Here is a 24,904-nt window from a genome sequence, read left to right on the forward strand (position 1 = left end):
AGACATATTCGAACTGTCAATCCAAATATTCCATATAATTTGGTGGATTTTGCAAAGTGGCTGGAGGAGGAAGCAGAATGTCAAAGTCTAGTAGTCCAAGTATCCGAACAATCAAAGGGGGCAACAAAGTATCAAGTGAGAGAAGAGAGACCTCCTAAATCTCTGCATTCTACGGCCACCTTTTTGCAGGGTGCAAATCAAGAGAAACATTATAACATGAAAGGTAGAATGTCTCAGCCTAATAAGTCGTATAGCAAACAAGTAGACCCAGGACCTTTCTGTGCTTTTTGTGGTCATCAAGCCCATCACTTGAGTCAGTGTATACAGTTCCAACAGTTTGATGTGGAGGCTAAAAGGAAATGGATCCTGGATAATGGTCGTTGTTGGAGATGTGGGCGGACCCATCGTTCAGCTAATTGTGACTTGAAGAAGCCTTGTCCATATTGCAAAGAGCGCCATTTGGGAGTTTTGCATGAAGTCAATATTCATAAACCTGACTCTGGTACATTCTACTTGAGTAGACCAAGTGGCCTAAATTCTGTGCTGTTGAAAGTGGTAAAGGTTATTCTGAGTTATGAAGGAAGGACTGTGGAGACCTATGCCATTCTTGATGATGGTTCAGAAAGAACTATGCTCCTTTCTTCAGCTGCAGAGATGCTGGGCCTAACTGGGGCGGCTGAGTCGCTAAGGTTGAGAACTATCCGACAGGGTTCTGAGGAGATTAATGGCACTAACGTTACATTTTCCATCTCTCCAGCATCGTTCAGCCAAAGGAAATATGACATCAGAGCAGCATTTACATCCAAGATGTTGGACTTACCTGAACAGACTTACCCTGTCCGTACTCTCCAAAGATGCTATCAGCATCTTAGAAGGATTCCTCTTGAAGAGTTCCATCAGGTTAAGCCCCTGTTGTTAGTGGGAGCAGATCATCCTCATTTGCTATGCTCTACGGAACGAGTAATATTTGGTCCTCCTGGAAGTCCTGTTGCACTGCATACTCGTCTAGGATGGGTATTGCAGGGTCCCACTTCCTTGATACCCGAGACTGATTCTGTCTCTCAGTGCCACTTCTTAGCTACTTCCATCGAAGATCAGTTACAGAGGGATGTAGAAAGATTGTGGCAAGTCGATGTCCTTCCTTTCTCTCCTGAGGAGAGCCCTTTTGTAGAGCCCGTCCCTGTCCCCGCCGAGGAGTCCGTCCCTGTCCCCGCCGAGGAGTCCGTCCCTGTCCCCGCCGAGGAGTCCGTCCCTGTCCCCGCCGAGGAGTCCGTCCCTGTCCCCGCCGAGGAGTCCGTCCCTGCCCCCGTTGAAGAAGATGGGAAGTTGACTGAATGCTTGTACTCTAAACCTCTTGGATATGCGACATCTAATATATCGGACCCTGATCCCATAACTCCGAATATACTGTTGATGGGGCGGCAAGATGCTTCACTGGCTCAAGTAATGTATGCTGATTCTGAAATACTTTCATGTAGAAAGTGGAGGCATAGTCCAGTTCTGTCTGATAGATTCTGGTCAAGTTTTATCAGAGATTATCTTCCTTCCCTTCAAAGTCGTCAGAAGTGGATGCAGGAGGGAAATTCGATTTCATGTGATGCTGTAGTTTTGGTCGTTGACCTGCAGCTTCCACTGGGACTATGGCCTATAGGAACTGTCACATAGATCATCATAAGTCCTGATGGCAAGATAAGGGTTGTGGAGGTTCTCATTGAAGGGAAATGCTATATACGCCAAGTCAGCCATCTGGTGGTCCTTACTAAGTTTTTGAATTATTAATTGTACAGAATTCTCTAGGGTCAAATGTTTACACATTTGGGGGCGGCTGTTGAGAATTCCTATAGATCACATGACGTAGCCAGTCAGGGGAGGAGCTAAGTCTCCTCAGGTGTACTTAATCACTAGTGTTTTGTGTGTGCCACATGCAATGGAGGTAGACTGTCCTTCCTTTCTCTCCTGATGAGAGCCCTTTTGTAGAGTTGATGTGTTCCTGACAATGTAAGTTTGTGCCCTTTTGATCTGTTACATAATGTCTTGAGATTCTGTTTGAGTCTAATTCTGAGATGTTCTATGTGATTACTCTACTTATCTTTCAGTGTTCTTACTAGTTTGATGTTGAACTGTTTAGGATTGGATTATGAGATTAATGCTTTACTATTGAAGTTTTGTGGTGTTAAAGATTCTGTTTGTTGTTTATTTGTTTATAGAAACCATACAACTCTATGATCTGTTGCAATAAAATGAGTATGGACTGAGTACTGGACCCCTGTGTTTTAATGGACACACCATCCTGGTAGCACATTTCCTGAACCAAACATTCAAAACTTTACAGTTAGTATTTTGGATACTAAATGTACAAATACATTTTTGATAAATTCATCACTGCTAGTAACAATTCAATTATTAAAGCTAATGACAGACGGTTAGCACTCAACACGAATGGTAATTCTGGACGGTGCCCAATAATTTCTTGTTTAATAATAAAATAAAAGAAGTCCATTTAAAAATGATTCATCATTATAACCCTTGTAATACATATTTAGTCAGTATGTCATGTGTTTAACTGTCAGTATCCTATCCTGGTAGTGCATTTCTTTTTCACTATGATGTTTCTGACAATAAGGAGCAAGATGATGTCTTTATTTGTATGATGGATAAATACCATTGTTGGGAAAAGTTACTATTAAAAGTATTGCATTACAGTAATTACTTAGAGGTAAGAAAAGTAACGCATTACTTTCCAAAAAAAGTAACTAAGTAAGTTTCTTTTTATGGAAAGAAATGCGATACTTTTCTGACCTGGCTTGATGCTTACTCTCTTTTCCAGTGGTTTTTTAAAAAAAAATTATGATAGGTGTTTTTGTTCTCTAATGTCGAAATGTAAGTTTTGAAAATGATAATTGGATGAATCCTGTGTCTTGTTTTAAATCCCATTTTAGCTCAGAAGTCAGAAATAACTTCTTATGACACATGCATCTCCAACATCAGCCTTGTATCGAACTCGCTTTCAAGTCCTTGAGCTTCTTCACCCATTCAAATCCTCAAAGACGACGAAAACAACAATATAGATGGGTTTTGCAGAAGAGTAAAGCTAATTATTAATACGATTAGACAGACTTCTGGAGTAATGAGGAAGAGAAGATTGAGTTGGGTTAGAGGATGAGACAAAGTCCAGTGTGAGAGGTTTGGGGTTGACGTTCTCTTACCTTCTTCAGGTATTCGTTGCAGAGAGACTGGCCTACTGGGATACTCAATGGAAGAGCAGACAGACTCTGGGATGATCGAATTGTTTCTACTCAGTTCTCTGCTCTGGTCCTGGACAAAAATTGAGAGTCTGGATGGAGGCGTGAGTCTCAGCAGCCGGCAGTTTCCCTCTCCTTTCCTGCACTGGAGGCAGTTCTCATAGAGGACAGTGTGTCCTGTGTGAATGGGGCGTCTGGATGATGACATCGCCTCATAAACGCTGACTGATTTCCCAGCAGGATTGTAGTGTGCCAGGAGATCAGACAGACAGGAGATGTATCCCTCAGATCGCTCCTCCTCATTGGTCTGTGAATGTTCAGATAAGGGCTTCCATGGATCCTGATTGGTCAAAGATAAGTCGCTGATCTCCACTGGCTGCTGATTGGTGGCTGGTCCAGTGGGAGGGGCTGAATTTCCACCTGCTGAAGTAAAGCCTACTTCTTTGAGAGTGTGTCTGTACGTTCCTCACATATAAATCTCACTTTATATAAATTTTATATTATTTATATTAAAATGCGCTGTGTATTACTTAATGAATACGGGAGGTGTCCAGACACTTGTGAAAAAGAATCTTATATTTTTCTTTCTCTTTATATTTTAAAATACTATATTTACAGATAATAGAATATTAATGAAATAAAAGGCCACTTAAGTGTACTTAAAGAGAGAACACTTTCATTTAAAAAAAAGTTAATGTCAAATAAAAAGTTTACTTTAACATACATTTTAAGTCATTGCTTTAATAATCTGTCATGTTTTAAAGAAGTACACTTATTTTGATGTGTTGAGTAACATACTAAAGTACATGTAATATACTTGATTATAATTTTAACTGTAGTGTGTTGATGGATATATTATATTTAAAGTTAATATATTTTAAATGTACTAAATTGCAACTTTATCATTACAAGTGTATAATTGCAAATATATTTAAGTATATATTTAACTTACATAATATATATATATATATATATATATATATATATATATATATATATATATATATATTATAGTGTATACATTAAAGTATACTTTAGGATATCATAAATGCTTGTTAGTACATTCGGCAGTACACTAACTATATTTCAAAGATAATAAAAGTTATTACAAAACTACATATAAAGATGTACTAAAGTCCTACTAAAGTGGGTCAAAAAACACTATAAAGTTCAGCAAATATAATTTAATATAAATGAACATGCAATTTAATGCCCTAAAACATTTCATTGTGTTCACACTTAAGTAGTCCATAATAAGTAGTCTTTTTAAAAGCATGTTAAAGTGTACTTCTTTTTCTTATGGAGACTCCTTAAATAACCCTTTAAGTATTTCACTATGGGATATGCAGAATGAGGGAGAGGTTGTAAAGAGATATACTGGCTGCAGGAGTCTTACTTGGCACAGCGGGCAGTAGAGTCCCTCCAGGATGAGGAAGAAATGTGCCCTGTTTAACAAACACACAGAGCAAATCAATTAACATTACATAACACCATAATCAATGCCACAAAGAACTTAACTGGATTCAGTGGATGGAGTCTGTTCTTATTGCAGTACACCAGAGGGTGTCGCTTCCCAATGCTACAGTATAGTATGGAAGCTTATTCCTGCCACAGAATAAAAATAAAAAAAAAATAAAAAAAGGTAATTGTGATATGTGGCTTCCATAATAAAGGGCTGCACACTTGCAAAAAAATAAATAAATGAAATTGTGATTTTTCAAAAATGTTTGCTGTGCTTATTTGTAGGCCTGTATTATGCAATGGTCTGTCTAAATACTCAATTCTGATTGGCTGAAAGGTGTGCAATAAAACTGTTTTCATTGTAGCACACATACGCATACGCATACGTCACTCACGCTGTTTTCATGGAAGCACACACACGCATACGTCACTCGGAGGTCGCGCTGTGGAAACAAACATTCAGGAGCACAGAAACTTAAAGCTCCCCATAACGATTATTTTATTTCAGTTCATCCATTTTTCATCTAATATTTATATTTTATTTTATTTCAGCTTTGTTTTAACTGTGACTTTTAATAGTTTTGGTTTTAGTTGACAATAACAACACTGGTCTCAAGAATATTTGACCTAGCATCTGCAGTCCTTGGCCCTTATAAAGAAGACACAACACTCTTTTAAAAATCTGTTGTGCATTAAAGGGTTTATCGAGCACAGGTGTGTTAATTGCACTGTGTTGGGTTGCATTTGCACACTTCTATCAAATGTAATTTAAAAGGAATATCTTCACCCTGTGACTTTTGATAATAAAATAGCTTTGCTACTGAATCACTACATCATACAGTATTTATCAGCAACAAAGGGGTAACATCGCTAGTTTTGAAGTAATTAAACTCACAGCTTCATTGTTAATAGAGAGAGACACTGAACAGACGCCGGTAATTCACATACACATATCTCTGTCTCTCTCTCGATTATTAATTAAAATAAATGCTATAATTCATTCATTCAAATAAATGTAATCTACGCACTACTTAATGTGTCTGATTCAAAGTGGGCAGAATGCTAGAACTACGGAGCTGTAACTAATGGAAATAACCGCCATTTTTACTCTTCCGGTTAAATATTGCAGTACAGGCATCAACAACAGCTTTAAAGCAGAACTCGGCAACTCTAGCGAACTCTAGTCACTTCTTCGCTGATTTTCCCTTTTGTTGTCGCATGTTTTCCCCACGAGCTCCCCCTACAGCTGTGGTGGGCATATATTTCACAACACGGTCGTAAAAAACTCACTTGCGGCGGCCTCCTCACCCTCTCTACCGCTGCTCATGTGCGTTTGTTTTGATCGGAGCTAGCCAACTGTATCGTGTGGAGCTATGTCTACCGAGGTGGGTAATCTGGTAATACATCATACATGCGTGTGTGTTTATATCGAATTGCCGTAAAGCAATTTGTGTTTCGCGCTCGTTCTCGTTCTCGCTTCTCACGAGACTTCCAATTTCTATCTTGCCGGGACGGTAGTCCCCAAGTTGCAAGGTTGGTTTTCCGCCTGGGAACGCTGGGGGGAGCGGGGAAAGTCACCAATATCACCAGAACAGGTTGTTTAACCATCCAAATGATTTCTAGACAGTTTTATTAAGTTAAAAAAGTTACCAAGTTCTGCTTTAAGTTTTCAATGTTGGCAAATTACCATGGTATCAGCAGGATAATCCACGGCTAGCTGTGCATTAAACAATTTGAATGCATTCCGCGGAAGCAACCACTTCGCTTCATGTCGTATGGTTCTTTGCCTCCATGTCATGCATTAAAATCGTTTAATGCACAGCTAGCCTTGGATTACATTTACATTTAGTCATTTAGCAGACGCTTTTATCCAAAGCGACTTACAAATTAGGACTAAAATTAAGCGAGTCATCATGAAGAGGCAAAAAACAACAACAACGCAAGAAGTGCTCAGAATACGAGGTTCAGGCATTATTCAGAGTAGCATAAGCCCGATAAGTGAGGTTTAAAGGAATTTTTTTTAATTTTTTTTAATTTTTTTATTTTTTTTTATGAAGGTAAGTGCTCACGAAAGAGATGGGTTTTCAGCTGTTTTTTGAATGTTGTCAGGGATTCTGCATTCCGGATGAGGGTGGGGAGAGTGTTCCACCAGCATGGAACTGTGAATGAGAATGTTCTGGAAAGTGATTTTGTGGCTTTCTGTGATGGAACCACGATGGATTATCCCTTATTTATTACTATTATTAGTATTATTATAGAACCAGAATTGAGAACCAATGGTGTAAATGAACACAGTGCCACACTTCACTCTGAAACATGCAATACATACTAATTACACAAAAAAACACACATATAATTAGTTAATTAAAATGCAGCCTTCACAATATGACTAATGCATTAAGCCATAACACAATAAGGATTTTATCATCCAGCCTTAATCTGTTAATTATTGTAGAAAACAGAAACAGAAAGCGGTGTTATTTTAGTGTCACTGAGATTATATTTATAATTCATATACATATAACTTATAAATAATAATTTATTTAAAAACTACAATAATAACAATATTACAATGTACAATATTACAATAAAAACAATAATAAAAATGACTATATATATATATATATATATATATATATATATATATATATATACTTACATATATACTGTACATATATATAGTCATTTTTATTATTGTTTTTTTATGTCTATATTAATGTTTTTTTTAATTAATTTTTTTAGTTATTTTAGTATATCAAGTTAAGCTAAATTAAAATGAGCAACTAGCTACTAGCTTAAAATGAGGCAACTAACCAAAATAAAATAAGATTTTAAATTTTTTTAGTTTGTTATTTCATTTTATTTCAGTTAAGTTTTTCGTGTTTTTTTTTTTGCTTTAGTTTTAAACTATAATAACCCCGAGTAGTGTGTGTACCTTGAGTCCTCTGCAGATGGGGCAGGTAGCGAAGAGCGATTTAGAGCCGGCAGGAGGAAGTGAACAGTTTGCACAATCACAGCAGCTTTTGTTACAAAAAAATCCCTGAGACTCCTCCCCTTTTATTAAGCCTTCCTTTGTCTTTGACTCCTCCCTTTTACCAAGCTCTAGAGAATGAATCAGAGCTGAGCCAGAATCTATTTGGCCGGGAGATTCTGAATTTTCTTCAGACTGTTTCTGGACAAATGGCTCTATAAGTCCAGTATCATTTTGAGATCTGCTACTATCTCTGTTGTCCTCTGGAGCTCCGGTGATCTCCTGCAGACTGCGGGGAGAGTCATAAAGGTATCGTAGCGAAGAGGGAATCTGGTACTCATGGTTGCACGTGCACAAGTGTTTCTCTGGGACAGCAGGTGGTGGCAGGTTGAACGGCGTTCCGTATTCCTCCCCTGGACCGGCAGCATCCAGACTGCCACTGTAGGAAGAGAAGCTTCCTGTGTAAGACGAGTGGCTTCCCGTAGCAATGCCGCTGTCGGATGAGTTCTGTCGGCCGGTTTCTTTTAGCTTCCTTGAGCGAACGGGATCAGTCGGGACCTGGAGTCCAGTGGAGAGTTTCTCCTCGACCTGAGATGCTTGCGGGTGAGGCGTTTCTGCAGAGCTGGGCAGAACCAGATCGGTCCACGGCGCAGGGCGACCGCTAATGCTGCAATCTGTGTCCGAGGTGTCAGATGAACCAGATATGCTGCGGTCATCTCCTGTCATCGAAGAGCCGAAACGGGAGCTGGAAGCTTTCAGGACAAAAGAGAGAGCAAAATGATTCATCCTGACTGCACAAATATTTGCTTCTCTCTTCACAGATACCTAAAAGAAGTGCACTTATTTGCAATGTGCACTTGTAGGCTAATTTGAGTTCTAAATGTAAATTTTTAAACATCTGTACATGCAGATGATATAATATTAATAAAAAAAAAATTTGACTTAAGTGTACTTAAAGAGAGACACTTATTTTGATGAGTTGACAAACCTACTAAAGCAAAATGTAAAATACTTAATTATAATGTTAACTGTATAATGTTAACTGTTATTTGATATTACAATACATACATTTAGTAAATTGCTAATTAATTTTAACAAATATATTTAATACATGACAAGTTTTAATAGAAATGACATGCTTTGGCAGTACATTTATCCATATTTCAAAGACAATACAAGCAATTATGAAATTACATAATAACTATATTCTTTGAAAGTATATTATTTCCGTAAGTACTCTTTTAAATATGTAAATACTCCTTGAGTATTTAAATCTGATGCCATCATACAAACACATGATAACTCCTACAGATAACTGAAGCTTTACATAAATCCTCCAGATTGAGGTTCACCAGAGTGACATTTTGGATGTGGGTTTGGGGATCCCATGTGAGACAAAGGTGAGCAAAACAGGAGACACAGTTACCTGTGCTGTGAGACAGCAGACTGAGTCTCCGTTCCAACTCCTCCGCTTCATGGTTTAGTCTGTCCTGCACTAAAGCTGCATTGACACTGGGCTCTGAGACACAGACAGAGCAAGTTAAAAAGAACTGTGAGAGACAGACAGCCAACACAAATACACAAATCAAGCCTTTTGCCACACAATTTACTGATATGACATGTAAACAAACAAAATAGGGAATGCTGTCTGACTTCAAGTGCTATTCCACTACTCTTTTCCTCGTAGGAATTTGAAAATTCAGATTTTACAAATTGATTGAAATTGATTGTGTTATTTTTGTATTATTTATTAATTACTATTAAAGCGGGGCTCAGTAGTTTCGGGATTTCTTCGCTGTATTCTCGCTTTTTGCTCGCAGGTTTCTCTCTAGAGCTCCCCCCGCAGCTTCGGAATAGATATTTGACAACACTGTTGTAAAAACTCGTTGGTGATTCTCAGACACCAGAGGCTAGTAGATCAACGACATCAAAGCAGATGGGACATTCTTTAAAATGTCTTCTTCATTCGGGTTCGAACAGCGTGAGGGAGCGCAATAATGACAGCATTTTAGCAGATTTCTTTTGGCCGTAAAGCAATTGTTTACATCGCGAGACCTGATATCACGCGATACTTCCTGACGCGCCGGCCGGCGGCCCGCCGGCTCAAAGTTGCAAACTGCGGATTTTCCGCTCACGGGCACCAGGGGGGTGCGAAACGACCACCATTCAACCCGAAATAAGTAATATAACCATTCCAATGACTCCGAAGCTGTTCAGTTAAGGTTCACCTTTAAAGTATTGATTCATATTTTGAATTTTTTTCAAAGCTCTTTGCTGGATATTGGCAGGACCTGGAACACGCTGTCGTACACACCGATCCAGAGCATCCCAAACATGCTCAATGGGTGATCCCTGCAACATGGGGCCGTGCATTATCATGCTGCAACATGAGGTGATGGTCGTGGATGAATGGCACAACAATGGGCCTCAGGATCTCGTCACGGTATCTCTGTGCATTCAAAATGCCATCAATAAAATGCACCTGTGTTCGTTGTCCATAGCATACACCTGCCCATACCATAACCCCACCGCCACCATGGGCCACTCGATCCACAACATTGAAAATGATACTGGACTCATAGAGCCATTTGTACAGAAACAGTCTGAAGAAAATTCTGAATCTCCCGGCCAATTAGATTCTGGCTCAGCTCTGATTCATTCTCTAGACTAGAGCTTGGTAAAAGAGAGGAGTCAAAGACAAAGGAAGGCTTAATAAAAGGGGAGGAGTCTCAGGGAGTTTTTTAGGCCTTTTGTGTACATAGAAAAAGTCTTAGATCTTTCAGTTCAGCTCATGAAAAATGGGGGCAAAAACAAAATTGTTGTGTTCATAATTTTGTTCAGTGTATATACATATGTACATACATGATCACCAGCTGGAGTGCCCTTGATAGCCACCAGAGGGCGCTCTACCCCAGACTATTGCCACTCAATCAAGGACTATATTTCCCATAATTCATTGTCCAGTATATCATCATCTATGATTGTCTTCAGCTGTGTCTCATTAGCTCATTACCTCTGCCTATATAAGCCTGGTTATCTCAGTCACTCATTGGCTATGTTTACATGCAACCAAATAATCCGTTAGTAATCAGATTGAAGGCTCAATCGGACTGAAAAGCCTTCATGTAAATACCATAATCGATCCGATTGAGCTCGATCCAAACAAAATTTCGATCGGATAGAAAGGGGTGGCTTATTCCTTTTCTAATCCGATCGAGAGAACATGTAAACACTTGATCGTATTGAAAACCGAAACTGAAAGGACTGTGCATGTGCAATGACGTACAGTATGACGCTTTCTTGAGCTGTTCTTCCTGTTGAATAAAGTATCATATAAATGAGTCATTTAAATTCTCCTTTCACTTTGCGTCTGTGAAGTGGAGCAGGACAACGTCCCACCAGTCCTTGTTTCGGATTCTCATCCACAGACGACAGTTTTGGGCGCGGGGAGGGGCATTTTTACTGCGTGATAAATATAAGCTGCCCATTGTCTCCAAATTATGACCAGAAATGGATAAATATTAAGTCTGCTGTTCAAAACAAATAAAAAAAACAATGTAGGAGAATAGTTATTATGCGCAAACAGGGGGAAACTCTAAATATTCATGCAGTGTGCGCATGTCAAAAAATCTATTCCGATTTAAAGCTTGTGACATATAAACACGCTCATCAATCCGATCACGTTTAGCGTTCATGTAAGCACTACGTTCAGATTCATCAATCAGAATGAATTCAGTCTGATTGAAACAAAAGTTGTGCATGTAAATGTAGCCACTGTGAAGCCTAGTGTCATTCTATATTTCTGAGTGCTCATTTGGTTTCGACCCTGTCCCCTGTTTTTATTTGGACCCTGCACTCTAAAAAATGCTAGGTTGCTTCAACCCATGTTTGGGTCAAATATGGACAAACCCAACCATTGGGTTAAAAATGTAACTAAAAAATGTAAACCAATGGTTTGATTTGTCCATATTTGACCCAAACATGGGTTGAAACAACCCAGCATTTTATATAGTGTGTGTTTATGACCTTTTGCCCATTTTTAACTACGATTGTGGATTACCCTTTCAATAAATTACTGCATTTGGATCCTCAACCTTTGCGTCTCCAAGCAGTTTATGACACACACACACACACACACACACACATATATGTATGTGAGTGCTTTTGTTATTTTTATTAGTTTTTCTTAAATATTTTTATTTAGCTTTAATTTATTATTTTATATATTTCATATTACTTTATGAAGACTTCAAATGCAAAAACTTCTAAGTCCATCTGACATTTTTCTTTTAAATAAACATTTTTATCGGCTCCTATGTTCAGGTTCAGTAATGTCATTTTAATGGCAATGAGAGGGTTTTTAGTCAGTTATTGAAATGCCTTATTTAAAAAAATGTCACTGATAAGAGTAAAATTAAAACCATAAAAATGTTAATTTAAAAGAAAAATGTCAAACGGACTAGGTTTTTGCATATTATATACAAGGTTTTTGCATATATATATATATATATATATATATATATATATATATATATATATATATTACACACACAATTTTTTTTATTACTCAACAGGTGAGTAATGTATTTTATTGAACAGAGAAATTGCCATATAGCTCTCTAACAGAGTTCATTGTAAAGCATAATCTATTGCGAAGAGTCATTTCATTACGGTTGTTGTAGCGCTGTGTTGGAATTTATGTTCAAGGAAGTACATTGTCTATTAATGGGTATAGCTACCGTCTTCAGCTAGTCAGTTTGAGATCATTTCCACCTAAACTCTATATCCCTATTAGTGAACATTTTATGAGCATAACCATATTTATCAGCACAGTCACACAGAGCCAAAGCACAACTAAAACAATGTTATTCAGCAAAATGCATGTAGTTTTGTTTTTTTAACTGCTAGAGGGCCAAAAGTTACTGTTTTAAGTTACCTTTTTTTTATAACTTAAGAAACAACAATAGTGCAATGGCCTAAAGGCTGTTCACATTCTTGTCGACATTATTTAGAAGGTAAAAGACAGACAAATTTTAGCGCATTGGGAACATTGGGAACGTTTTTGTAAAAAGTTCTGGAAATGTACTAAAATTGCGGATTCCAAAATGATTCACATTATGGAGAGGCTCTGGTAATTATGACATCACCTTTCGTCCCATATTAATCCAAACCTGTTTCGAGTTTGATGATGATGATACTGGTTCATTGAACTGATGGTTTGAGATTGACGACTAGAGAAAAATCGCAGCATCGCCATTTAAAACTTATCATGATACGAGGGTTAGTGCTTTTTTAAACATTTACTGATATTGCTGCATCCATATTTGTCAATTTATGGCCTGACTGATGGATACACATTGTGTGTACTAGTAAACTACAGGGACACGTTGACCGCATGTAAGGGGGTTACAGCAGATCGCCTCAGTGTTTATATAACACTTAAAGTGCTATTAATAGAGCAGACATGTGGATGAGATGGCAAATAGCCAGAGAAGTACTGTCGCTGTCAGATATTTGCCGATCATCACCGATCAACAGGTATCCTAAGGAACATAATAAACACGCATGTGTCAAGTTGTTTCAAACATTTTGCATGCAAGTTTTCTGACTTCATTTATAGCAAAGCAATGGCCTAACATTGGCTGTCTACGTATTTGTCTTCAGCTAAGTATCAGGGCAATGGCCACACCTGCTGTGGTACAGGAACAGCTTTGCTTACATTACAGTACTGCGAGAGAGAGGATGAGGTTACAGCGTTCTCTGGGTTATCAGGAATGCTTGGGAATATAAACAGTGACTTTGACCCCTTGATCTCCCCAGTCTTCTCAGAATAGGAGAGATGATCAAGTTCTGATTGGTCAGGATGAGGTGTGAAACACGCTGATTGGCTGGGCCGATATGTAAACTCTTGTTAGTGTCTTAAATGTCCCAGTAAAAAACCATAGAGCTGATCTTGCATGAATTATACCAGGGGCTTTTAAAACTGGGGATTTAAATTTCAGAGAGGAGAGAGAGAGAGAGAGAGAGAGAGAGAGAGAGAGAGAGAGAGAGAGAGAGAGAGAGAGAGAGAGAGAGAGAGAGAGAGAGAGAGAGAGAGAGAGAGAGAGAGAGAGAGTTGACTTTAACAATCCTTTAATTAAAAATTGTCGTCAAAAATTACATAATTACATAAAACCTACACAAATTACCCACCACACTATTTCATAATAATAAATAAAAAAAAATGTAATAAATAAAAAAATTATTCCAGTTTAAAAACAGACCAAAACGACTCAATCTTTGTTTAAGCGAAATAAAAACATATACAGATATACATTTGCAGAGAACCATCAATGTCAATTTCACATAAACACTTTTCCACTCCCCAAGTATAGTTAAAAGTTTACATATCTTCAATCAGTTGATAGTAATCATATTCCACCTTTAGCCTTGACTTGATTAAACCCTTTTAAATAGCCACTGCATCAGTTGACCCCACACCATTTAATTTACCTTTGCGTGACAGCCATATTGTCATTTTGGCCTGCCCAAACAAAAAATTAAGCATCATGTGGATCTGCTTTCTATTTTTGTTATACTTGGGTCCATAAATAAAAAGTACAAGTGAGAACACTTCTCCTAAATTTCTACACCATTCTTCTATTTGAGATTGCAAAGCTTCAAGTCTGCCACAGTAAAAAAAATAATGTAAAACAGTTTCTGTTTGCCCACAAAATAGACACCCCTCCCCTACCTGTGGATCAATGTGTGCTCTGTATCTGTTTGTAGCTATTAAACCATGCACAATTCTCCACTGAAGGTCCCTGGGGCTTTTCTCAATGGGAGGTTTGTACAAGGTCCTCCAGCTACTTTAGGGGAAGTGCCTGATCCAAAATTCTCCTGCCATTTAGATTCTTTTAGTCCCTCAAAAGAGTTAATATGTGAGACTTTGACACATGTGACATACAGTGCTTTTTTCCCTGTTTCACTGAAAAGTTCCATTTCAGGAGTCTTGAAGGTAAGCAAAGTTCCCTTTCCCTTCCCTTCCCTTTCTTGAAAAGCATTAAAAGCAGGTGCAATTTTTAACTCTGGGAAAACTATATCTATATCTTCATTTGATGTCTCCAAATCATGTTTAAAATCCATTGGCAAACATTCAAAAAGATCATTCAACAGTCTGTGTGTCAAGCGAATTGACCTCACACCCAGCTTAGTGGTCAGCATCTCAGCAGACATCCATTATTTGTTGTTATTAAATGTCCAATCTTTGTCATTCCAGCATTCCTTAAAACAGTCCTCATTGTCGATGACTTCAAAATGTCTAAGTCCACAACAGGATTGTGCAACAGGGGTTCTTCTCTAAAAAGGCCTCGCACATCCTGGAGATTCCTTGATATATGTACTATTTTCCAGGCTTTCAACATAGATTGATAAGTCAATCCAGAAAAATCAACTCCTTGAGTGTCTATTAGAAAGAGATCCTTTTCTAAGGAGGGCACAAGCTACTCCAGCCCAGCTTACATCTTTTCCATAAAGAAGTCTTTTTGCTGTCTGAAGTCTAAAAGTCTTTATTCTGTCCACCAATCCTTGGCCTCCTTCTTGTCTGGGCAGATATAATGCAGATGCTTTTAGCCAATGCTGACCAGACCAGAAGAAATTCACCAGACGTTTTTGAACACCTTCCACCAATTCCTCAGGGGGTTCTAAGACAGTCATTTTATGCCATAAGGATGAGGCTACAAGGTTGTTGCAGACCAAAATTCAACACATGTACAATAGCTGGGGGAGCAGCCAATTCCAGTGAGATAACCGAGCACACCAAGGCACACCAAGAAGTGCCTTGAAACGCGCAGCTTTGTATGATGCATTGACGAAATTTCCACTGAAACAGGAAGCTAAGGCGGGACATATTGAATGGCTATACATATTCAAATAGCCAATAACGTTTAGTTTACCTCACAGACTGCAAGTCGTACTTGACAGCACCATGGAAGCGAATCTGAGCGCTGATGATAAGTTGAATGTGAATAAATTCTCAAATAAGTGCCCCTATTATGCTATTTTAAAGTTTCCTATTGTTGTTTTGGAGTCTCCTACAACAGGTTTACATGCATCAAATGTCAAAAAACTGTTTCATTTTCTCATAATATACATTTGCACATCACCACATTTTTCAATGATTCTCAAACGACTCGTCAGATGAATCAATCTCTCTAAATCCCTCCTTTCCGTGAGCTACTCTGCTCTGACTGGCCAGACAGCTCAGTCTGTTGTGATTGGTTTACCTCGTACAGCGCGCATGTCGAAAACAAAAAACGCCCTTGCCATAACAACGTCAGCTCTGCTTGTCCTGAGGCTTCCTACACCGTAAACTAAACACAGTAACGAACAATGACGTTGATTTTACCATATCAATGCGAGCGCAAATCCGATGATGAAACATTGAACCCGAACCTCCATTGCAAGAACGACTCGAGCAGGACGTTTCTCAGTGATACACTACTCATTTTGAGGTACAATATGAGATGTTGCAACGGTAATTCCTCACCATCAGCATTAACAAGTGCATGTCCATCAACAAACCGATTATTTTACTTTCCATGCTTAATCTTTCCTCAAAGTAGTGAGAACGACAGACAATCTGCATTAATAGAAAAGGTTTTAGGTAATAGTGGCCCACAACTGATTAGCAGAAGTATTTCAGAAAGGCAGTAATAATGTGAGTTAGCCAGTTAGCAGGAGACCTACACAATAAAAAATCTAAACTAAGTATTTTGAACACCATCTTTCAAGAGCAAACGGTTTGTGAATCCTGCATTGAATTCCAATATTTAAGAAGCAGTCGTCAGTAAAATAAAGGGAACACAGCAAAAGTTTAGAATTTTACTGCTGTGGTATCATGGTAAAGATGAATTTTAACCACTGATTCTTCACATGCTCGTCATTGGGCAGTGAAAAGAAACTGGCTTTAACTTCACATTGTAGAGCACAGCGTCTTCTCGACATGATGCTATCCAGTATCCACAGGAATCAGCTGCTGGTTTGAGGTTCAAGTTTTCCCTGGTGTCTGCGCACGCAATAAGTGGGCTGGCAATATGCTAATGTTTCGTCTTGACGTCACAACGAAACGGCTTATGACTTGTTTGAAAAACGATTCATTTCATTGACTCGTCGACTCTTACTTTTGAAAGACAATAACTTTATATATGGTGCACTTTCAGATTTAAAACTTTGCAGGATGTTTTCATTCACTTAGAGCTATGTTACACACTACATGAAAGGTCATTTTCAAAAATCCATAACAGGGGCACTTTAACCAACGAACAGTTGGAAAACGGAATTAAACTCGAGCGTTTGAGCAACCGAACACACATCTCCAACCCCTATTGCTCCGTTACCTGTCAACGTTAGCTCTGGCCAGGTGGTATTTATAGCATAGGGGGCGGGACGCTTCAGATTCTAGTGAGCATTTGATTGGACAGAAGATGTGATGAGAAGCTGAAGTCCGCGGTGATGTCATAAAAATCCATTATTCATTTTAGTGGAAGTGAGAGACTGTAAGTTTTGAATGCTTATATCTCCTAAATGTGAATTTTGTCATTGGTTTGGAACACACCAGCTTTTTCATAACTTTAAGGCTAACATATTCATTTTCATAATAAATTATTTCAGAGGGCCTTTAAGTGGGTTAAGAAATAACGGTCATGAAAGTGTACTTTCTTTAAAGGCACAATATGTAAGATTTTAGATTAAAATATAAAAAATCCACTAAAACAATGTTATATATTTTGAAGACTTGTGTACTTACATTTTTCAAAATGTTTCAAACAATGCTTAAATCCAGAGAAATACACAATTTTAACCAGTGCAATAGCCAGTGCCACTGTGTCGCCTGTCAATGTCATATCCGCCTTACCCTTGATTTCCTGATTTACTTTCGTAGAAATTACTGTACTCAAGTAACAGTAATACAGCATTTTCTATACAATATATTAAAAAATTAATTGCATGCCATTTAGCAACACGTCATCCAGCTTTTATAAATATAATGTTCTAATATCGAGCTAGCTTACCCCACAATTTTAATTAGTCAAATAAAGTGACCTATATGAGTAGTAATTCAGCACTTGTGGCTGTTTCATCAGAATTAATGTGAAAAATAATATGCATTTAAGTGATCAAACGTAACTGTAGCAAAGTTCAAGTTCATGGAAGAAGGAGGCAGGAACTGGCAAACGTTGAACAACTTTAAAAATGAAAATAAAATATAGAGCGAAAGCGACCGGCTGCGGCATATAAACATAATAAAAGCTCCAGAGCTCCTCCGTGGGACTCGAGGTCAGTGTGTCATACAGGTATCTGTCTCTTTTTAACATTCGCTCCACTGGCTTTCTGTGTTTTCACTGTTATACAGTAGGGGGCGCTATTACACATCTCCTGAAAGAGTACTGAATCTCCTGATCAAAACCGATGCGAAGAAGATGCAGAATCAAGCGATCACCAACATTAAACAGCATTTAAATCAAAACTGCCTAATATTACTGAATGAAATATCGACCCGGGATGAGCAACAGGATTGTGCAAGCATTCAGGGTGTTGATGGACTCAATCTACTCCATCTATGTTTTGATCATCGTTCTGAATCCAATCTGGTTGTAGTCTTTGACAAAAACGCAATTTTCTCCGTTTTTTTGCTCCTTAAATGTTCCTTAATTATTAAACTTACCCACATCCAAGTGTTGATAAAGAATGAATGCATGAAGCTAGAATGAACATTAAGCTTGTTTGTTTAAAAGCAGAGGGTCTGTCCTTTCTTTTGATATATTGCATGTTCAGATATTCATGCAACAAAATATTCTGGGGGCCATGACATTTTTGCCCTTTTATTTTATTCATAATATTCTCTGCAAGTACATTCTTTTAAAAATATACTTTTAAGATCTGAAATACACTAAATGTAGAACAATTCAATGCACTTCTTTTTCGCAAGGGGGTCATAACATAGTTTGAATTGATTTGATATTATCATGAAAACTGAAAGTTTGCCAAAACAAACTTTGAATGTTTTCTTAAAAAAGCTTTGACTGAATGTTTACAAAAGCCTTGATGTCTTATGGTTATAAAGGCCTAATGTAGTTTGAATATATGAAAACATCAGAGAGAGAGACAGGCCGATAGATAGACAGACACTGAAAACAGACAGACTAACCAGAGTTTGATGCATGTAGCTTGAAAGCTTTAGGAGTTTGGCAACAGATGAGGCTTTAATCTGATATAAAGACACATACTGTACGTGTCACAGTCATACAGCACTGACCTGGCAGCAGTGGCTTCAGTCCAAAAGGGCCTCTGGATGGGGAAATGCCACGAACAATACAGTCAAACAGAAAACTGATCTGCTCGCCCTCAGCACAAGACAAGAAGAACACGCCAGCCCCTACACACAAATACACACAGATGTTAAAGGGAGAGAATCCTGTCATCATTTACTCATGTTCATCTCACTGCAAATTTAGACAAGTTCATTATTGTTGCAACCATAATTGTAGTATAAAATGTGGCGAATGTTGATTTTAATTACAATTAGAGCATACGAGCGGAGTGGAATGGGGAGCGGTCACATTTCCTCAGGTGAGGCACAGCGCCTTTCTGAAGATCCTGCTCAGCTCACTCAGTCCCCTATAATACTGTATATGGATGGTCGAAAACATTTTTAGGCACGTCACCCAAAACATTTTAAAATAAAATGAAAGAGGCCGGATACCAAAGAACCGGCAAACAAATCTGTGTGTGCTTGAAGAGTTTGGCCAGTAATACACATACTGTATGTGAGTTCATAATTTGTGCTGTGCATTAGGGAATGTAAATAATCAGATTAATGAAAATTGTAGAGTGAAGATGTTAGCTTGTCATGTAAACATCTTGCTGTGATTACATCCTTACTCTGATTATTGGAAATGATGCACATGTAAATGTAGTCATTGCTGGTCCCTCTTTTTATTTTAACTGAAATTAATTGGAACTGAAGCTTTAAAAAGGACACTAAAGCATCATAAAAATAGCCCATATTCACTATATTAGAGGTGTCCTGAAGTCATCTGATAGCTATGTGTGAGGAACAGCAAAACCAAATTTCCCCAAAACAGGGAGTTTTAGTTCTAATCCTGTTGACTTTTCTTTTGTATTTTCGGTTGCAGAGTTTTCTGAGAATATTTGTTTTCCCCTTGAATTGGTTGACAATCGCTTGACATTTCAAGATTTTTATAGATATATTTCTCATGTCTGAGAGGCAAGTATACGCTGAATTTTGGTTTATATTTTGACACGCTCAAGTTCACAGAAACCGAGGTGGCAGAAAGCGCATCCTGTTTATTTTCTTTATTTTACAAAGGCACAACATTTTCTTTTTATTGTGAGTTTACACAAATAAAAGTAGACCCTTTGCAGTTTATGTATTACTCTTATCTGTATGAACAAAAAGTAGGCTATTTTAAGCTGTTTTGGCTGTTGTCAGGAAAAAATGCAAGTGATTGCTCCGGCACCTCTATCTCATGCAGAAAACGTGCTATACTTTAGCTTCCACACTCTGCAAAAACACTTGGATATGCGCCAAATAATAGCGCACATTTATCTATTTTATATTAATAAACCAATATAAAAAAAAATCTGTGTTTTCAGCTAGAGTGATGAAGTTGACGATGCTAACAAGCTTTCAATAGATCTATTTCTAATGTCTGTGAGGAAAGTTCATGCTAAGTTTCGGTTTATTTTTTTATGCGCTCTAGTTCACGGAGACAGAGACGGCAGAAAGTGCATCCTGTTTGTTTTCTTTATTTTACAAAAGCGCTTTTGTTTATTTTAAGTACTTATTGTGAGTTACTCTTGATGTAAAACCAAAAAAGTTAAATGCAAGTGATCGCACCGGTGCCTCCATATCATGCAGAAAGGGCGCTAATACTTCAGCTTCCACACTCCATACAAACACTTGGATATGCAGCTAATATTAGGCTAGCGCACATTTATGTGCACACCGCCTGAGCCCTCAGCCAGGATGGCCGCTGCCACGCCGATACCTGTTCCGGGTTCCCCGTTCTGTTCCTAGACCTGTTCCTGCTCCAAGGACTGTCCATGTTCCCAGACCTGTTCCTGCCCCAAGGACTGTCCATATTCCCAGACCTGTTCCTGCCCCAAGGACTGTCCATGTTCCCAGACCTGTTCCTGCCCCAAGGACTGTCCATATTCCCAGACCTGTTCCTGTCCCTGTTCCAGAGTCTCGTCCCGCCGAGACCGCCCATCCAGAGTCTCGTCCCGTTCGAGACTGCCCGTCCAGAGTCTTCTGTCCCTGAGCCTGAGTCTTCTGTTCCCGAGCCTGTATCTGAATCTGTTCCTGAGTCTAAGTCTGAGTCTGTTCCCGAATCTGTTCCAGAACCTGAGCCTGAGCCGGTTCCTGAATTCCCACCCAGCCTCCCTCTCCCACCTCCTCACATCTACCACCTCTCAACCCTTCTTCCGCCACTGCCTGTCAGCCCCTCAGCTCCTCTAACCACCTTCGGGGAAGTGGGGTCGCCGTGGGTCTGCCGGTCTCCGCCTCCAACCTCTGCCACCAGGACTCTACCTCGGCCCGTCGATCCATCAGCTCAACCTTGGCTCCTACCTCCCTCAGCTCCACCGTGGCCCATCAGTTCACCAGTTTTGCCAGGCTCCCTAGTCCCCCCAGATCCACCTTGGTTGCTAGTTGACCAACCCTCGCCTCTGGACTGCACTCTTCTGGCTACGCCTCGTCCCTTCGTCCCCCCGGCTCCATTGGACTCCTCACTCCCTTCTGTTCCTCCTTGGTCCTCACTCCCTCTGTCTCCACCGCACCCTTCTGTGTCCCCGCCTGCACCTCAGTCGCCAGAGCCGGCGGCTTCGCCATGTCCCGCCGGATCCTCAGCGTCGCCTGGGCTTGTCGGCTCTCTGGCTCCACCCTGGTCTCCTCTCCCACCTGGTTCGCCCCCGTCAGTCGGCCCCCTGGAGTCGTCAGCCCAGCCTCCTCCATGGCTCCTGCACAGCCTGCTCCGCCCTGGTCCCTCCTGCCTTCTGTCTGCCCTTCACCTGCTCTTCGTCCTCCTCCTGAGTCCCCTCCCTCCCTCCGCAGTTGGCCTATCTACGGCACGAGGATGCGCCTACCGGGAAGGGGGAGTACTGTCACATGCCAGTGTTTGTTTGTATTTTCAGTAGTCACATGTCTTCCTTTGTTCTTTTCCCGCCACTCCTTCGTATCCATGGTTACTGTCATTTAGTCCATCTGTATCACCTGTGTTTAGATCATCATCATCATTATCATCTATGTCACCTGTGTCCTGTTAATCAGTGTTCATCAGAGTTTGTATTTAGTTCCATTCTGTTCAGTCAGTCTTTGTCCGATCTCCGTCGTATTTACAAGTGTGTACCTTCTGTCTGTCTTTGCTGTACCTGTTAGAATTCTATTGTAAGTAAAAGTTTGCATTTGAACTTTTTGACCTGTCGTCTTCTGCCTGCACCACACCGTGACAGAATTGGAGTACATTTTTGCTGACAAAGATCTAAAATGGGACGCAACTCCCCATTCTTCTTTTGAACTATGAAGTACCGGCTGTAAAACTCATTGTCTCTTTTATGACATTGGAATTTTAAGACATTCTATGGCCTTTCACCAAGAGAGATTGAACCTTCTGTTCCAGCACCTGAGTCTGATCAGGGCTGACATTGTAGATAGGACCCTGTTGAGGTGACTGAGAACCAAACTTAATTATGTATCCTCAGAATTAAATGTAGCCATAGTCCACCAGACAAGTGAAAACAACCTGGATGACAGACTGAACAAATCATATTATTATATATTAAATTACAGCCATCTAAACTCCTCAAAGCCAGATTACTATTTCACCATTTAATTTCACAGAATCAAATGCAGCCAAAAAACAACCAGACAAGTGAACATGGTCTGGATGATAGGCTGAACATACTACATTAACATAGACATCCAAATCATCACTGATCCACTCTGGGCAGCAACAATATGGGTGTTACGGTCTATGAGGCTTTTTCACACCTAAACTCCCACAGATGTGAGAAAGACAGTGAAGGTGGACTCTTTAGAGAACAATTACATGTTTCACATTGACCAAACCCCAGCATTGGCACCACTTAAAAAAACACACTGAAACCAAACTTTACTTGTCACAAAGCAATGGACCATGATAACTAACCAAACCTTGATTCCTTGATATTGCATTTTATTAAAAAGTTAAAAATAATGAGCCTTTTCATTGTTATATCGGCATACTCACAGTAACCACAGCGTGTTCCTCCCTCAAACACAAAGCCGTTGTTGACCGGCCCGTATCGTCGCAGGTCCAGCAGATTCCAGTGACCAATGATGACGGCCGGCAGGTCTTTAGCGATGACCAGGACATTGTTGCATAAATGCAGAGTCGCCGCTCCGCTTTCCAATTTAGTGCCGGGCAGCACAGAGATGCTGAAACTGTGGACTGACAGAAGAGAAAACTTGATTTTCCTGTACCAATCATTCAGATACAATAAACAATAAACTGTAACTGAAGGAAAAGTACAGTAAGTGGTGTATTCCTGTGCAAAACGCACAATATGTTAAGAGTGTGGTTCCCAAGGTGTTATGGGTGGTGGCTATGTGACTTCTAAGTAGCCTACTAGTTTCTAAATAATTCTGGGTGGTTGCTTGGGCATTGCAAGGTGGTTACTTGGGTGTCCTGGGTGGTTGATAGGTGGTTACTAAGGTATTTTGTGCAGTTGATATGTGGTTACTAAGGTATTCTGTGTGGTTGCAAGGGCGTTGCTAGGTGGTTTCTAGGACATTCTGTGTGGTTGCTAGTTGCTTACTAAGATATTCTGTGTAGTTTCAAAGGCGTTGCTATGTGGTTTCTAGGACGTTCTGTGTGGTTGCTAGTTGGTTACTAAGGTATTTTGTTGGATGCAAGGGCATTGCCAGGTGGTTACTAGGGTGTTCTGGGTGACTTCTGGTTGTTAGGGTGGTGCTAGGTGCATTCTAATGTATTTTGGGTGGTTTCTAGGGTATTGCAAGGGAGTTGCTAGGACACTGATAGGTGGTTACTAAGTTATTTTGGGTGTTTGCTAGGACAAGGTGGTTTCTAAAGCATTGCCAGGTGGTTGCTAGTTGACGGCTAGAAACTTTCAAAGGAATTCTAGGTGGTTGCTAGAGTATTTAGGGTGGTTGATAGGTGGTTACTGATATTCTGGTTGTTTGCAAAAGCATTGCTAGGTGGTTTATATGGAATTGCAAGGTGCTTGTTAACTTAGGCCAGGGTGTTCTGGCTGGGTGGTTGACAGATGGTTGCTAGGTGTGTTCTGTGTAGTTTATAAAGTATTCTAGGCGGTTTCTACAGCATTGCAAGATTGTTGCTAGGGTGTTCTGGGTGGTTAGTTTTTAGGGCATTGGTGGTTTCTGAAGTATTCTGGGTGCTTGCAAGTTCAAGACTCTATGATATTCTGGTCTCTAAATACAGCCTGGGTCACTTTTTTAATGTATTTTAGCTTTATTTATACTCATAGTTTTATTATTCATTTATATTCATCAAGTGAAAATCATAAGTCTTAGAAAATTCATAGTTCAGGGTTTGTTTAAATCTCTGATCCAACATATGAAAGATAGTACATGTGGGTTACACCTTGCCTTAACAAACAGCACTTACTAGAAAGCTCTGGTAAGTGTTCCTGATGCTATGAATGTCACAATCTTACTTTGGTCTATGCAGTAAATCCCATCTAGTAACAGCTTCTCTTTGTCTGTGTGTGTAAAATGTGATGAGGGAATGTAGGCAGGGTTAAACCTGTTAGCAGTAACTTTGAAACAGATTTATGAGGGTGTGCAAATAAAAAAGCAGCTACACACACAAACAGACACACACAGCTGACTGCATCACATGCCTGCTCACAACTACAAAGAGTTCAAGCACATACACAACAATCATGTCAATCAATTAAATGTCTTTGGGTAGCTGATGCATAATGCGGCTTGATGTTGGTATCAACATGAAAACGTAGTTAAAATGTACATGAATGTGGAAAAGTATATGCTTTAAATGATCTAACTGGTCAAGTGTCTCACTATATCGCCTACCTCAATATAAATGGTCCTGTGTCTGTGTGGCAAATGATTTTTTTAAATAATTGTATTCATTTATAATTATAAACATAATTATAACACTTACAAGACACCCTAGTCTTCAGTGTC

The 24,904-nt window shown here is 39.4% G+C and overlaps 1 protein-coding gene across 3 annotated transcripts in view; it reads right to left on the reverse strand.

Annotated features, from left to right (window-relative positions):
* dok7a (docking protein 7a) overlaps window positions 1–24,904 on the reverse strand; it is a 44,031-nt gene that overhangs the window by 16,193 nt on the left and 2,934 nt on the right. Inside the window, exons 4-9 of one of the 3 annotated variants that reach the window (XM_084406136.1) lie at window positions 22,965–23,165; window positions 18,971–19,090; window positions 9,101–9,193; window positions 7,639–8,426; window positions 4,639–4,687; window positions 3,207–3,665 (exon numbers count right to left, since the gene is read on the reverse strand). In XM_084406136.1, the coding sequence (XP_084262262.1) occupies window positions 3,207–3,665; window positions 4,639–4,687; window positions 7,639–8,426; window positions 9,101–9,193; window positions 18,971–19,090; window positions 22,965–23,165 (1,710 nt within the window). Of the gene's footprint in view, window positions 1–3,206; window positions 3,678–4,638; window positions 4,688–7,638; window positions 8,427–9,100; window positions 9,194–18,970; window positions 19,091–22,964; window positions 23,166–24,904 lie in introns of all 3 variants that reach the window. The other 2 variants (XM_084406135.1, XM_084406137.1) reach the window with 2 other exon arrangements.

The sequence above is a fragment of the Rutilus rutilus genome (assembly GCF_951802725.1).
Source record: "Rutilus rutilus genome assembly, chromosome: 3".
Taxonomy (NCBI): Eukaryota; Metazoa; Chordata; class Actinopteri; order Cypriniformes; family Leuciscidae; genus Rutilus; species Rutilus rutilus.